Source organism: Rhinatrema bivittatum, chromosome 3 (genome assembly GCF_901001135.1).
Source record: "Rhinatrema bivittatum chromosome 3, aRhiBiv1.1, whole genome shotgun sequence".
In the NCBI taxonomy this organism is placed as follows: domain Eukaryota; kingdom Metazoa; phylum Chordata; class Amphibia; order Gymnophiona; family Rhinatrematidae; genus Rhinatrema; species Rhinatrema bivittatum.
Genome location: NC_042617.1, coordinates 520110542 through 520128039, shown reverse-complemented (window position 1 = coordinate 520128039; position 17498 = coordinate 520110542). Strand labels below are relative to the sequence as shown.

General features: G+C 41.5%; 1 protein-coding gene across 1 annotated transcript in view; it reads left to right on the top strand.

Annotated features, from left to right (window-relative positions):
• The window catches only part of SCARA3 (scavenger receptor class A member 3), a 71286-nt gene that overhangs the window by 6556 nt on the left and 47232 nt on the right, over positions 1–17498 (top strand). Inside the window, exons 2-3 of the mRNA XM_029596231.1 lie at positions 13123–13179; positions 15316–15435. Of these exons, the coding sequence (XP_029452091.1) occupies positions 13123–13179; positions 15316–15435 (177 nt within the window). The remainder of the gene's footprint in view (positions 1–13122; positions 13180–15315; positions 15436–17498) is intronic.

Sequence of the window (17498 nt, the reverse complement as noted above, 5' to 3'; positions counted from 1 at the left end):
TGTGCCCTTCTGGGAACAGCTGGAGCCAGGCCAGCCTACTTTCGGACCCTCCTTTCTTCTTCAGTGTTAAAGCATCTTCTTTTCTTTAGAGCATCTGCTGCTTTAACTCTTTGGCTCACTCGCAAAATGTACTAAAGCCATAAAAGAAAAAAAAACATGTACGTAATGCATGTTTGCAGAGAAGCGCCTATACACACACACACACACACACAGCATCACACACAATAAACTAAAATGACCTTCAGAAATGTTACTTAACTTTTACTCCTGCCCAGACCCGGGCATGAGGTTTCCCGCATTAGATAGCACATGCTAAAATGTCATCCTGCTAACGCAGCTCTCTGCATTGCCATGCAATAGCTAATGCCTTCATTTATATGAGATTTGCACGCACCCATGCTAAGCAGACCACAGATTTCTTAACGTGGGCTTCTTGGTACTAAAACCCATATTACATGCCTGTGTAAGTTTAATGCCGGAGAAGCCACGTTAAAACCAAGGTACGAACCCACGGTAGGCTCGGTGTGAATTATTACATTGGCCCCTAAGCCCCTTAAATGTTCTCTCCTGCCAGTATTTGCCACTCTTACAGCAGTCACCTCCTGCTCCCTTCTCCCTTCTCTTCCCTCATCTGCCACCCCCCTCCCCACCCTTCACAAGTGCCCTCCCCCCTCGCAATGTGCCAGAACCACACTTGGCCCGAAGATAATATTAAACCCATACCCAGGTTTCCTGGGCTCTACAAAGATGACCCAGTTTGTTCTTCTTTTATTATTAAGTTCAGCACAGTGAAACTGCCAAACTGAGAGCAGTAAACCAAAACCTTCATTTATTTACAGAGCAGATAATGTATACCATAAGCAGTGGCAGGGCAAGTTTCCCCAGACTATTTCACTAAATGTATTTCAATCCTCATAGGTGCCTTCTCTGTGGGTGCTCAAGCACCCCCAATAATGAACCAAACTCCTTCAACCGTCACCAGGGAAGGGTTAATTTGCATTGAGTTTATCACTCCCAGTCATTTTGAAAAGTTGTCTTTTATGTCAACCCTGCTCTGGAGACATCACAAGCTCTGCAGTAAGGGAGGAGAAATTTCAGCCTCCATGTTTATTCAGGCCTTGCTCTCTGGCGAGACTGTCAACAAAATGTTCCAAGTAGTGTCGGCTGGGATTGTGTTTTGGAGAACTGAGCGCCTGTCCGTTCACCCGCAAAATGACACTTTAATTTTCCACGCATTCCAGTGGACTAACATGGCAGTTGCACACATTTCAATCCCTAGACTTCATCAATAGCAAGATTATGCAATTAACATGCCGAAATATCATCTGTTTTCTAGGGCTGCCACTTGTCCCTGGTCAGCCCTGACAGGTCAGGTTCAGCAGCCTCGGGGGCTCCCCAATCATATGGACTTGTTTCTGTAAGAAAAACAAATCTAAAATCCAGAAACAGTACCATAAATCTTCAGATGCAATGTAGCATAACCCGGCCTAGCTCAGCCTCTCAGGGTTGACTTGATGGCAGGGTGAAACCCTATATTCAAAATAAACATAAACAGATAACCCTTGTCTGGAAATCATCAGGTTAGAATGTCTGGTTCACTGGAAAATTAACTGAATGTCATCAGCTTGCATGGTTCATCGAGGGGTCAAGAGAAGATAACTGTTTCTGCCAGCACTGACCTGGTCTGATATTGTATCTTTTTGCTTATCCACTAGTTCTTCATTAACAATTTCAAATAAATTCAGGACAGCTATTGAAATAAAACCAAATGATAAGAAAGTAAAGGAAGATTGAAGGCAATTTCTGTGATAATTTTGTTTATTTTATCTGTATATTGCTTTGCTAGCTTTGTCTATTTATTTTACATTTTGTAATTAATTATGATTAATCAAGTATTAATAAACATAAACATATTTAATTTGTAGTTTTTATTACTAATTTTATTTTATCTGTATATTGCTTTGTTAACTTTGCCTATTTTATTTGTACATCACTTTGTTTTACATTTGTAATTAATTGCAATTAATCAACTATTAATAAACATAAACACTAGTGCACCAGAGTTGTACCTAAACTGGAGCCTTTGACAGCAGTGACTCTACAGATGGAAAACAAATAAAATATTTAACTTTATTTGAAACAAATTGTTGGGGCAGTTTTTGAAATAATTTATAGACACTTTTAATGCATAAACTTTCTGCAAATTTTTGAAGAGACGTCTGGAACCCTGCCATAAGAAATTCAAACAAGGACTCAAAACGTGGTTATTTGAACTAGCTTTCACACAATGATATCCAATTAACTGAAATGCCATTCAAGTTGCTACCCTCTCTCCCCATGCTCTGTTCCCATCCTACCCTCTTTCCCTCCTCATTCTCCTTCTTCACCTTACCTGCCCACCCATCCCCTTCATGATTTTAAGTAGCTTTATATAACAGAAATGTCTTCGGTGCAAAATAGAACTTGTATCCACTCTCAGAACCGGTATTGTATTAGATGCTATTTAGTTTTAGTGTTGGTTCGTAAAGGTTTAATAGTTACATCAATATTTTAATTGTATGTTATACATTATTGGATGGTCCTCAGTCTGTACAGCCTGTTTTCCGTCAATACTGTTATTTGGAATTTATTTTATTTAATACCTATTTATAATGTCAATTGTAAAGACTGTTGCTAAGTTATTGTTAAATGTAAACCGTGGTGATGTATTTCTTTACGTACTGCGGTATATAAAAACCCTTAAATAAATAAATAAATAAATAAATATTTCTCTTGAAAATGATCATAACGTACATGTGCTAAAAGTGGTTGAATGCTTTGTACTTGCACTTTTGTGCAGGTGCCTATAAGGGGGAAAATAGCAAAAAAATGTCATGCATGCTCACTGTTTCCTCCCCTAACCTAAACACGCCTGTGGGAACTCCTCTCCATGTCCAGCTAAAAGTACCCTCGCTATGGAAGACCAGCCGGTGAAGGGAAGCTTTTAGACAAACCATTTAACCCGGATAAATAGCTTTGCAGATTGGTCTCCAAGTAGTTGTCCTTCTGTTACTTGTGCATAAAAAGCAAGGCAAGTATCAGAACAAATAGGACAACTCTTATTGCAGGTTTGCTTCTTCTTTAAATGACGTGCAGCAAATGCACAGAGCTGAAGGTAAAGATCAGATGTCTTCCAACAGTCTCCTTCCCCCTAGTGCATTCAGAATTCTCCCAATCTATACACAAGTGTATTCTCCCAAAACTGGTTGACATCAGAGAAATTGAAGGATTAAGTGGATCCGTGCATGACACAGAGCCTTTTGTCTCAAGCAGGGAGTTAAATCATTACATTCAGTTCCAGTTCAGTAATCAGTTTGGCAAACATGAAGCACCTGGTTCAGTTCTGGTTCACATGACAAAATGTAAATAAATATACATTACATTATAGGATCTCCTCTTTCATACATGTTTGGTCAATCACATACCAGTGGCGTAGCCAGAATTGATTTTTTGGGTGGGCACAAGGTTAACATGGGTGGGCTGTAGGCATGCAGGTCTACTAGTTGTTTTTTTACTGATAAATAATGCCAAATTATGCAGCATAGCATTCACATCTACGCCTAAGTATGAGGTTTACTTAATGATACAAACATAATTCACGGTGATTTGTGGTACTTTAGCCTTCTTATTATTACGATTTTATACACGGCTCCTACCTGTCCATAAATTTTGAGAGAGCGGTTGTGTTGCTTATATTTAAATTGCTAACATCTCAAAATATAGATATATATTTTTACCTTTGTTGTCTGATCTTTGTATTTTTCTAATCAGTTGGTCCTGGTCTCTTTTTCCCATTTTTTCCCTTATAGCTCATTTCCTAATTCCTTTTCAGTGTCTTTCTTCTATTACTGTCTTCTTCCCTTCCTCACACACATACACGCTTTCTCTCACAGACTCCCTCTCACACACTCAAGCTGTCACTCTCATATGCTCTCCCCCCCCCCACCCCACAAGCTCACATTCAAGTTCTCACTTTCTCACCCCTCCCCAGGCTTATATTCTTATGCACACACAGACGCACATCCAGGCACCCATTCTCACCCACACACATAAACCCAGACTCCCATTCTCATCCACAAACCCATGCTCCCAGTCTCACCCACACATATTCAAGCTCCCATTCTCATCCATACATATACACATTTAAGGTACTATTCTCACCCACACATACACACATTCAAGCACCCATTCTTATCCACATATTCAAGCTTCCATTCTCACCCACCCACACAAACCCAGGCTCTCATTCTCACCCATATATACACACATTCAAGCTCCCATTCTCACCCACCCACAAACCCAGGCTCCCATTCTCAACCACACATACACACATTCGAGCTCCCATTCACCCACATATCCAAGCTTCCATTCTCACCCACATACACACCCAGGCTCCAGTTTTCACCCACACACACTCCCATTCTCATCCACACATACACATTCAAGCACGTGCACAGCTTCCGCTTTATCCCCCAGAGCAGGAAGATCAGCTGCCTCTCCTGCTGCCACCGGCCTCCTGCTATCTTCGGGCGACGGGCCGTACTGCCCGCCGAACTTCCTGTCGGGGGGGGGGAGCGGAAGCGCAGCGCACAACGTCCGCTTCCTCCCTCCCCCCCCCAAGCAGGAAGATCGGCGGGCAGTACGGCCCGACGCCCGAAGATAGCAGGAGGCCGGTGGCAGCAGGAGAGGCAGCTGATCTTCCTGCTTTGGGGGAGAAAGCGGAAGCTGTGCGCGGCGCTTCCGCTCCCCCCCGAACAGGAAGACCGGTTGGCCATACGGCCGCAGCAGCGCTTCCCCATGTGTGCCGTGATGGCGCGCGAGGCGTGGGTTCTCTTGTTCGCTGTCGCGGGGATAGGATCCCGCGACAGCCTTGCAGTTCCGGTGCCAGTTGGGTGGGCCTGGGTCTAAGTTGGGTGGGCACCTGCCCACCCAGGCCCACCCGTGGCTACGCCACTGTCACATACCACCCACCTCTATTCTGCCTGCCATTCCTGTCTAATCTCTTTAAAGCTGCTACTTCATCCTCATCCCAGTCCTGACCTAGCAGCACTCACTGGTACACCCACCTCTCCCATTATACTACTGGAAGAGTTTCCTCTTCTAGATATGTGAGGTGGCCATGTCCGGTGACCCAGGACTTCCCAAACAAGGATGGAATTAACCACTCTAACACAAGGCCAGGGAAGAAGCCGGAAGTAGGCAAGTGTGTTCCTGATGAGCCTGTGCTCATCTGGTTCAGGAAAGGGGGTAGAAGCCCCAAAGTGTTCCAGGAGTGGCAGGAGGATGCCATGTTATCAGAAATCACCATATGGGCAGGACATTGCTGGAGGTTGTTCGGGAGAGGGAGCAACTTTCACGTTGAATAAAACCGAATGTTTCACAATTGCAGTGGACAGCCTAGAAGCAGAGCAGCAGGAGATGCAATAACTTTTACTGGGGCTATGTTGCACCATGTTGTAAAGATTGCATTATCTATTGTTACATTTTTGCTAATTTTACTTTTCTACTATTGTTGGTTGTGAGCAAGCCTCTGGAGACAGCAGGTACGTATAGACAGTCAGATTTCCCACTCAAGGAGAAAGGCCCAAGATGAGGTAGATGTTTCTCCTCAAGAGGAAGCAATCAAGAGGCCTGTCCTGAGTCCCAGGGTTGATGGGAGTCTAGAGCTACTACAGTCAGTGGGGAGAAAGTGGACTGAAGAAGCTATAGAAAGTTGAAAACCGGGAACAGTCCCACGCATTGTCAGGGCAGTCAGGGCTTGGCTATCAGAGGTTGCCCTGGATGAAAGGTATGTACCTGGAGAGAGAGACTAAGCCTGAGGCATGATGGACTCTAAGGGCTGGACAGGAGCCAGGCAAGAGGTATGGAGCAGCAGCACAGGAACTAGATTGCAGAGCAGGAATACTGGAGCAAGATAGTAAGTCAAGATCACTGGGATAGGATAACAAGGCATGATACTGGTACAAAGCTAGGATCAGAGGCCAAACAAACAGAACTTCCATAGGACGGATGCCAAAACATTGTTGGACCAGCAACTGTCTGCCTTCTGGGAGTGCCTTATGTGTGGGTCTCAGTTTGGGGCATACCCAGGGCTGGTCCAGTTAGAATGCTGCAGAGACATGTCTAGCTCTCCCTAATACAGAGGGTAAAAATGCTAACACTCCCTGGACAGCCAACAGTCTTTGTAGCCCAGCTGCAAGTTCCTAGCCTACAACATAAGAACATAAGAAATTGCCATGCTGGGTCAGACCAAGGGTCCATCAAGTCCAGCATCCTGTTTCCAACAGAGGCCAAACCAGGTCGGAAGAACCTGGCAAGTACCCAAACACGAAAAAGATCCCATGCTACTGATGCAATTAATAGCAGAGGCTATTAGCTAAGTAAACTTGATTAATAGCAGTTAATGAACTTCTCCTGTAAGAACTTATGCAAACCTTTTTTGAACCCAGCTACACTAATTGCACTAACCACATCCTCTGGCAACACATTCCAGAGCTTAATTGTGTGTTGAGTGAAAAATAATTTTTTCCAATTAGTCTTAAATGTGCTACTTGCTAATTTAATGGAATGCCCCCTGGTCCTTCTATTATCTGAAAGTGTAAATAACCAATTCCCATCTACTCGTTCAAGACCTCTCATGATCTTAAAGACCTCTATCATATCCCCCCTCAGCCGTCTCTTCTCCAAGCTGAACAGCCCCAACTTCTTCAGCCTTTCCTCATAGGGGAGCTATTCTATTCCCTTTATCATTTTGGTCACCCTTCTCTGTATTTTCTCCATCGCAACCATATCTTTTTTGAGATGCGGCGACCAGAATGGTACACAGTATTCAAGGTGTGGTCTCACCATGGAGCGATACAGAGGCATTATGACGTTTTCTGTTTTGTTAACTATCCCCTTCCTAATAATTCTTAACATTCGGTTTGCTTTTTTTGACTGCTACAGCACACTGAGCCGACGATTTCAAAGCATTATCCACTATGATGCCTAGATCTTTTTCCTGGGTGGTAGCTCTTAATATGGAACCTAACATCGTGTAACTATAGCAAGGGTCATTTTTTCCTATATGCAACACCTTGCACTTGTCCACATTAAATTTCATCTGCCATTTGGATGCCCAATCTTCCAGTCTTGCAAGGTCCTCCTGTAATGTATCACAATCCTCTCGTGATTTAACTACTCTGAATAGTTTTGTATCATCCGCAAATTTGATAACCTCACTCATCGTATTCCTTTCCAGATCATTTATAAATATATTGAAAAACACCAGTCCAAGTACATATCCCTGAGGCACTCCACTATTTACCCTTTTCCACTGAGAAAATTGACCATTTAATCCTACTCTCTGTTTCCTGGCTTTTAACCAGTTTGTAATCCACAAAAGGACATCGCCTCCTATCCCATGACTTTTTAGTTTTCTTCGAAGCCTCTCATGAGGGACTTTGTCAAATGCTTTTTGAAAATTCAAATACACTACATCTACTGGTTCACCTTTATCCACATGTTTATTAACCCCTTCAAAGAAATTAAGCAGATTTGTTAGGCAAGACTTCCTATGAGTAAATCCATGTTGACTGTGTTCCATTAAACCATGACTTTCTATATGCTCTACGATTTTGATCTTTAGAATAGTTTCCACTATTTTTCCTGGCACTGAAGTCAGGCTCACTGGTCTATAGTTTCCCAGATCGCCCCTGGAGCCCTTTTTAAATATTGGGGTTATATTGGCAACTCTCCAGTCTTCAGGAACAATAGATAATTTTAATGATAGGTTACAAATTTTAACTAATAGATCAGAAATTTCATTTTTTAGTTCCTTCAGTACCCTAAGATGCATACCATCCAGTCCAGGTGATTTGCTACTCTTTAGTTTGTCAATCTGGCATACTACATCTTCCAGGTTCACAGTGATTTGGTTCAGTTCGTCTGACTCATCACCCTTGAAAACCATATCCGGAACTGGTATCTCCACAACATCCTCATTAGTAAACACAGAAGCAAATAATTCATTTAGTCTTTCTGCAATGGCCTTAGCTTCCCTAAGAGCCCCTTTAACCCCGCCGTCATCTAACAGTCCAACCGACTCCCTCATAGGTTTCTTGCTTCAGATATATTTTAAAAAGTTTTTATTATGAGTTTTTGCCTCTACGGCCAACATCAGTTCAAATTCTCTCTTCGCCTGTCTTATCAATGTTTTACACTCAATTTGACAATGCTTATGCTTTATCCTATTTTCTTCAGATGGATCCTTTTTCCAATTTTTGAAGGATTTTTTTTTGGCTAAAATAGCCTCTTTCCCCTCATCTTTTAACCATGACGGTAATCGTTTTGCCTTCCTTCCACCTTTCTTAATGCGTGGAATATACCTGGACTGCGCGTCTAGGATTGTATTTTTAAACAATGTCCATGCCTTTTTAACACTTTTAACCTTTGCAGCTGCACCTTTCAGTTTTTTTCTAACTATTTTCCTCATTTTATCATAGTTTCCCTTTTGAAAATGTAGTGTTAGAGCTATAGATTTACTTATTGTCCCCCTTCCAGTTATTAGTGTAAATTTGATCATGTTATGATCACTGTTGCCAAGTGGCCCCACCACCATTACCTCTGTCACCAAATCCCGCGTCCAACTTCTAGAGCTCTAGTTTAAGCCCTGTCAATTCTGACAGAATGCTCCCCACTCCAATAGATGGACTCCAAACACCCCCAAAGACCCAACCTGGAGTTGTGCAGTCCAGAGTAAGCATGGGGCCAGATTTTGCCAGCTGGGTCAGGAACAGAGTTTGGCCTGGGGTCTGGAGCTGGAGTGAAACCAGGGTCAATTGCAGTCTCTGAGGCAACTGGAACAAGGTCATGGGCATTTGTAATCTCCTTGGCAGCTGGAGCAAGAACTGGAACGAAATAGGCAGTGGTGCTGAATTCACCGGTGCTGTACTTCACCAGTGCAAAGATGGGAGCTGGAGCTAAAGAGACAGCTGAAGATGAATCCATGGACACAAGAACTGCAGCTGTAGCTAGAGAGACAGCAAGCGCTGATTTCACCAGTGCAAGGAAGAACTGGCCCTTTATCTAGGGCCAGGTACAGTTGAGTGCCTCCTTTAGGTGCCAGCTAATACAAGGGAAAGATAGAGGTTGGTTCTGACAAGGGGGAGTGGTGACAACAGAACTTTCATCTGCTCGTGGCAAGTTTGGGTTTGCTGGGAAGAAGCACTTAAATTTTGAGACAAAATAAAACAATAATAATTCTTGGAAGGTTGAACTATTACTTGCTGTTTATATTGTCTTTTAGTTTTAAGATTAGTATTTGTATGCCAGTGTTAGAATTGTCTGTCTTGGAAAATAAACTTTGATTCTCTGAGCTAGTAAAAGATAGAATTTCTTTGCCAGTGTTTGAACTATGAATTTGCAAAGCTCACTTACTTGATCTGAAAAGGTGAAAGTATTGGTTTCTATACAATTAGTTATTAGTATTTGATCTGAACAGGTGTTAAGGAGAAGTATCCTTAAAAAACAGGAAGGGGGATTAGCTGACAGGGCTAATTAAAATCTATTTGCAGTGTAAATCATTCACAAGAGATTATTTTTGAAGTATTTTTGTTTGAAAAAATTGCCTTTTAAGCAAATATATATATATATAAAAGTAAGAACTGAGTAAACCTCAGTCCAGAGGGAGTGCTGACAGCAGAATTTTCATCTGCTCCTGGTAATTTTGGGTTTGTTGGGATGAAGTGCTTAAATCTTGAGACAAAATAAAAAATATAATTCTTGGAGGGTTAAAATATTACTGGCTGTTTATATTGTCTGCTAGTTTTAAGGCTAGTATTTGTTTGCCAGTGTCAGAATTGTTTGTGTTGTGGGAAAATACAGTTTGATTCTCTGAGCCAGTTAAAGATCGTATTTCTTTGACACTGTTTAAATTGTGAGTTTGCAAATGTCACTTACTTGATCTGAAAAGGTGAGAGTACTGTTTCCTGAACAACTAGTTACTACCATCCCCATCTAATTTTTTGATATATAAATTATCACCCCCACTACGAAGAAAGTCTTCAAAATAAGTCAGTCACTTAAAATAGTATTCAATTGATCCTGTTTTGATTGATGACTTTTAGTCCTACTGCTGGCCATTCACTAACTAACATTGATCACCTGATTATCAAATTTAAAAACCATGAGGACCATATTCAGCTGCTGTAAAGCTCGGTAAGTTAGTTGAATAAACTTATCCGACTAACTTACCCTATATCTTCACAGTGCAGCTGTACCATTGAATATATCTGGTTATCCTAAAGTTAGCTGAATAAGTTTATCTAGCTAACTTTAGGGCAGGGTGATCAGAGTTAGCCAGGCGATATATCCATCCAACTCTGATTATCAGAGTTTGCCAGGTAACTTATCTGGCTAACTCAACTCCATCCTATTATGCCATTCCCCACCCATCACTTAGCTGGATAAATACGTATCTGGTTAAATGGCGGCTGCTGACAGTGAATGATTATTTAAAGGGTGTCGGCTAAGTGGTGCTGAATGTGGACCTTCATAGATTTTAAAAGACACCTAACAAATACATTTAAAATCCCTAATTACATTTCACATTTCTTAAACTGAGACATACCTACTCCTTACTAACCTTTAAGACTTTAGCAACTCACTAACTTAAGACGTAGACAGAAGCCCAGCAGCAAGATGGGGGTTTATCCAGTCTTTTGCACCAAGTGTCACATATATGTCACGTGGGAGGAGGAGGAATAGCCTAGTGGTTAGAGCAGTGGACTATGAACCAGGAGACCAGGGTTTGAGTCCTGCTGTTGCTCCTTGTGACCTTGGGCAAGTCACTTTACCCTCCATTGCCTCAGGTACAAAACTTAGGTTGTAAGCCCTCTGGGGACAGGGAAATACCTATAGTACCTGAATGTAAACCAATGTGATATCTCAGATCAAATGTTGGTATAAAAAAATGTATGATTAAACAGGAGATAGTGCGATATATGACTAACGCAGCTCTGAAATCGCCGGCAACCAAGGATACTGCAGACCCAGTGAATACGGGAGGAAGCACTGGGACATTAGAGGAGGCATCGCTGAGTCCAAACCTAGGTAAACCACCAATGCAGAGAGGAAGTGAAACCTTCCCTGGGAATACAACAGAGCAGATAATTGCCATTGGGCCTAAGTCAATCTTGGAGATCTCTGAGTAGATCTCACCAGCGGCGGTAGGTGTTGGTGGCGAGGTAACAGGTGATCTGGAGGCTCGCCCAACCCAGATATCCGCAACTGGAGAAAATTCTGCAACCAGAGGTGAGGTTATAGAGACCATAACACGCCCTCAAGTGGTAACACTAGAACTGTTGTGGGACTTGATGACTATAATGAATGCAAATATGAAAGGGTTAGAAAGAAAGATAGATTGTATTGCGGGGAACAACTCTCAGGAAGTTAGGGAGATTCGTGATGAGGTTAAAAAATCTGTGGAAAGAATCCAAAAGCTGGAAGACAAAGATAAAATGAATCAGGAGTTTAAAGCAGTTGTAGCTAAAGATAGAGATTATATGTATAGAAGGCTGGAAACCTATGAAAATAATTCTAAACGTTTAAATGTAAGAATGCTTAATTTTCCTAGGGTGGTAGGCCAGGCCCCAATGGAAACACTACACCAATTTCTTCAAGAGGTTTTATTATTTCCGGTAGATGAATTTCCTCTTATAAGTTTATGTTATTTTCTGCCTAAGAGAAGTTTGGCTGTGAATACATTGGAGTTACTTTTCCAAGGTAATCTTACCAATTTCTTAGAAAATTCTGAAAGAATAATAGATAGAGGGGTATTACTTGTTACTTTTCAGAATTTTACAGACCTTAATAAGGTTATGAAAAAGTATTTCTCTCTTTACCCTATATCTTTTTGCGAAAATTTGGTAAAAATATTTCCAGATTTATCATATGCTACACAGCAAAAAAGAAAAGAATTTCTGGCCTTCCGGCAGGAAGTGATTTCTATGGGTTTTTCTTATACTTTGAGATTCCCTTGCAAATGTGTGTTAAAAAAAGATCAAGATGTATATGTGTTTTTCTTACCCGATCAGTTAAAAAATTTTACTGAACAAAGAAGAATAGTCACCTCCTCCCCACTTTCTAGTGAATAGACAAATATTCAGAGCTTAAACTGTGATTAATGTAATGATATACGGTGTCTTGGATTATGGCTCCCTGTTACAGAGCCTCTGCTTATGTTTAAGATAATGGGTAACTATTCAGTTGATGATAAAAAATAATAGGGAAGAATTGTGGAATCTTCATTTTGTTGGATGAATTAAATAGTGTAATCATATTATTTGTTTCTGTATCAGATTGAAAAAATCAATAAAGAAATAATTAAAAAAAAAAATGTATGATTATTTATCTGTTGGTGAGAGGTTGTATGTGTGTAGCCAAAGCAAAAATCTCCTAGCTATCAGAGAACGAGTCTGATCTCTGGAGGCTGGAATAAAAGACCTGGATTAGCTGAGGCAGACAGAAAGGTATATAGAGGCAACCTTCAGGGACATAGTAGAATGGTCCCAAGGGGACACTTACAAAGTGGTAAATGGAGAGTGGAGACCTCTAGAGCTCTAGCATTTTTTCTGTGGGGCAGGCAGGGGTTTAGAGGGTCCTGAAGAGGTCGTGACTAGGCTAGGCTAAGCCCAGCCTGGTATCCCAGGCCTTGAGTCTTCCTTAGGCAGAGTGGGAAGGGAGTTGTTGTGGAGGTACCAGCTGTTTTTCTTAAGGTGGGAGGATGCCAGAAGGCCTTGAAGAGGCCTGTTTTAGTTCTTTTTTTTGTTTTAGATTTTTGTGTGTGTGTGTGTGTGGGGGGGGGGTATAATATTTTTTTGTTTGGTTAATGAACTGAACTACAAAAATCATTAAACAAATAGAAAGAAAACAACACCTCCCAAAACAAAAAAAACAAACAAATGAAAATCTTGAGCCTATACATCCCTAGAGGATTTGGAAGAGCTCGTCTTTCAAACAGTTCCACTTGTTCAATGCACTGCACCTCTGAATGGATATAAAGATGATGGCAATAAAGGGAAACAGATTTATTTTGTATTTCAGAAGAAGAGCTCATTGGAGAGGAAGAGGATATGCCATCCTTTAGAAACAGACAAAATGGTAAGTGCAATGAGGTGATTTTTGAAGAAATTAGTGGTAATAATAGTAGTTTGAGAAAAAGGAGTTGGTTTAAGAATTGATAATACTGTTTAGCAAAAGGGCAAAATATTTTGAGGTTAATAAGTTCCTTCTGTTTTGAGAATTTCAGCAGGTCAGACTGTCAACCAGTGCAGAAATTTGGCCATGTCATCAAGGTTAGCGTTCCTATTCTTGCAAAAAGCCCATGGGATCTGTAACATGAATGAGAAATGACCCCAGTGCTAGAGCTTTTGTGGGAAGCTCTCTCTCTGGAGCCAGATTCCTATTTGAGCAAATCCTTTCAATGCCAAGATAATTTCAGTTGATCTCAGAACTGAGACTGCTCCTTGAATAGAATGTCCAGCCTTGTTTCTCTATTTTAAAGATTATGTCCTCCCTATTCTCTGCTCTCCAGCATGCACAATTCTACATGCTTCATATTTTTTTAAACTTTTTATTTATAGAGATTTTAAACAAAGAAACAAACAAAACTTTGTTATGGAAACATGAGGATAACGAGAAAAAAACCATAAAAGAAAACAAAAACAATGCAATGAATTAAACATCCAGTTAACTTATACTTCAACCCGAATTATTTATATAAGAGAGGTTTAGATAATGTTATTCCCAAAGAAGAAGAGAACAGAGTAAGGGGGAAATAGAAATATAAGGGAGTTATAAGAAAAACAATGCAGAAAAATCCATAACAAGTACAGGACCCCTATAATCTCTATATTGATCCTAATATAACACTGTGAATCTGTCAAAACTGCTGAGGACGTATTCATCTTCCTAGCATTAAGAAAGGATTGTAGCTGCTCAAGTGCATAAAAGACAAATGTCTGAGAAGGGAACTTCACAAAACATTTACAAGGATAACATAGTAAAAAATTTGCCCTCAACTCAAGGGTATCTTTCCTGAGAGCTCAGAAACTCTTTTGTCTTTGCTGAGTAAGCCTTGAAATATCTGGGAAAATTCTAAGATTCTGCCCATAGAAAGGAGAATTTAAATGTTTGAAGTATAAACGCATCACTTTGGATAAATCTGTATCAACCACAAAAGATACTAATAGAGTGGCCCTTTCTATGATTTCTGGACCAGATGGTTCTAAAAAGTCAGTAAGGTTCAGAGGAGGAAATTGAGATCCACCAGGAGCACCAGCACAGGCTTGAGGAGATGAAGAAAGAAAAGCTATTTTGTTAATAGAAGGAAATTCTTCAGATGCAATACCCAAAACCTGAAGGATTTTAAGGTATTTTACGGTAACCATAGGAAGTTCACCCAAAATCTTAGGAAAATTCAAAATCCTAAGGTTGAGTTGACGAGACAAATTCTCCAACAATTCAAGCCTGCAAGATAACATTCCACTGTCTCGAATGGACATGGATTGAACCCCCTGGATTTTAGCAATATTCTATTGAACTGCAATACGTTGTCATGAATGCTCATTAATAATCTTTTCATGTTGGTCCACCAAAGGATCTAATTTGGAGACCTCAGAGTCTACTTTAAGAACAGATAAGGACAAAATCTTTGAAAAATGCAAATTTCCCAATGCTCTTACTGGTACAACACCTTCAGAAGAAGAAGGAAAATAAGCGGGACCAACCGCAGCTAGCAGACACAATTGAGCTGGAACAGAAGATGCTGTAACCTCATCAGCTCCTGCCCGCTCGAACGCAGGCACTAATGAATCTGTGGGCGTCTCTGCAGCTGCAACAGAGGGGACGCGTCATTCAGATGGTGGAGGAATCAGTTCTCGGGGGCTGAGGGAAACCTCGTCTCCAGGAAGCACCGACACTTCCACACTAGCAACTGCAACAGAGAACTCACCCCCCGAGCAATACAGGGTCCCCAGAAGACATAAAGGATAGAATCGTCTGCTGACCAGGTAACAACGAGGGTTTGGCAGGAAAAAACCCAAATTTTCCCCTTCCTTTTTGGAGCCATAGCAAGTACAGGAGAACAAATAGTAAAAGCAATGGAGTACAGCAGAGTAGCATCTTGTGACTCATGGCCATATTGTTTCCTCCCTTGATTCATATTTTTCATCATGCTCATTTCCAATAACAGTGTGACAAATTAAAGGCATTGAATTAAATTTTCTTTCCTTTCAGGCAGGACAAGAACAAACTGCACAAGATGTCAAAAGAATCTGTCACTGCAGACATCAGTGAAGGCCTTATATGCATTCTTTGTGCTAATGGTAATAGCTATTGTAGTAGTTGCTTCATTAGGTAAGTAAGTCATTGTGTTAATGAATGAAGTTTATGGTCTGTCTTGTCTATTTCTTTTCCTCACTACCTCAAATGCTAAATACTCAAATCTGAAATGGTATACAGTGATGGCTACAGAATAGAACGGGGTATCTGCAACAAACTTTTTAGCTTGGATATTTACTGTGTATTGTGGGCTGAAAAGAAATGCTTAACACTGGCAGCTAAAAGAGAAAAATCTTTATTCAAAGAAAATTGGATATCCCAGGAGTATGCAGGTTACCTGAACAGTAAAGGAACAATGCAGACTTGGAAATTGTTACTGATACAATAAGCTAAATAGGACACCCTCTCTAATCTATATACCAATGATTTCGTGTTGTGGGCGTGCCACTTAGGCTGAGGGGGAGTTGGCACAACCTGCAGGGTCCCCACTGTCAGCAGGCGGAGCTGGCTGAAGCAGAGTCTCCAATACCTGCCCATGTTCCCCTTAGATTGAGCCCTTGGGTGCCAGGCTCAGCTGGACTTAGGCACAGTGGGCCTCCGTAAGAGGCGTAGTCGGAGCCCAGTGGTGGTCAGGGCAGGCGGCTGATGATCAAGGTCAGGTTCAGGCGGAGGTCAGAGGTGAGCGGAGTTCACTCAGTGTAAAAGTTCAGGCAGTGGTCAGAGGCAGGTGGAAGTCAAGCAGCATCAAGGTCCAATCCAAAGTGAAAGCCAGAAGTCCATCTGAAGAGGAAGACGAGGAGCCATACAAGCAGGAAGAAGATGCTGAAGAGAGATGAGGGGGGAGACTGACCACGAAAAAGACAAGAACTCAGATCAGACTGCCACAGGAACCCGGAACAGGAAATGGAAATCAGGAATGACATGTAGCAGGAAACAGTAACCAGGAACCAAGATCATGCAGAGGTGAATTGCTATTCCAATGGAGTCAACCTATTGTTGAGGTGAGAAGCAACTGCAGGCATGACCTTATAAATCCTTCAGGCAGTAATAGCCCTGGTTTCCTGCCACCAGCCCCTTATGAAGGGTTGGATCAGTGTGCATGCATGCCTAGCACTAATGTGGCATTGGTGGCCTGCCATTCTGATGGGGGAGAACAGTGTCGGAGCTCCCCAAAGTGGAAGAGGCAGCCAGGTCTGTGTATGTCAGGGGTCTCCCTCAGCATCTGCTGGGGCCAGCATGGCTTTCTGCTGCCCCATGCCACACACAACATCTAGTAACTGGAGGTGAGGTTTTGGTGGTGGTCTAGGTTTTGGGGGACAGTTTTACATGCACAATCAGAGGTACAAACAGCACAGTACACATCAGTGAAGATTTGATGTGATTTGAAGTGAGGAAAGTTGCACAAAGATGAGATTTGAACAATGTACTCTCTACAACCTAGAGACTGGGGAATTTTTAAAAATGAAGATTCCTAACCCTCATAGCATTTTCCAAAACTTCAAGGTGTTTATGAATAATTAAGGAATCCTTAATAAGGGAAGGCCCATAAGATTGAGCAGATAGAACTTGAGAACTCAAAGTAGAAGTAGTAGACTCTAAGCCTTACATACTATTCAAGTGTTTCCCTAATCTCTATAGAGAAATTACCAAATTGGGCTATTGATTGAGATAAGGGTTTCTCCATCTTGGTCATAGCTCACCACACACTGGTTAAGGTAACATATTCAGGCTCAACTACTTCATTAGCCCCTTTGGCCACCTTGGAAGTGAGAGAGCCTAAATCAATAGCATTGAGAATAATCACAGTCTGAACAGGCTGCATATTTGCAGAAACCATACCATTGACCAAGGTGGTTTTAACCCTTCTGGTTGAGATTTATTCACTGGAGAAACAGCTCCAGCAGTTTCAGTAGAGGAAGGAGATAACTGGTGCTGGCCTGGAATAGCAGATGAAGTCCTGGAAAAAAAAATTTCGGGAATAGAATCTCTCAACATCTGACTCACCCTGCGGGTTAGATGGAAATCCATAGTTCCCTTCACCATGCTGACTGCAGGAGTAGATATTGTTAGTCTAGCCTTTCTTTTCTTTCCCATCTAATGATGTAGATAGAAAGGACCTTCCAAATCCTTGCCAAGGG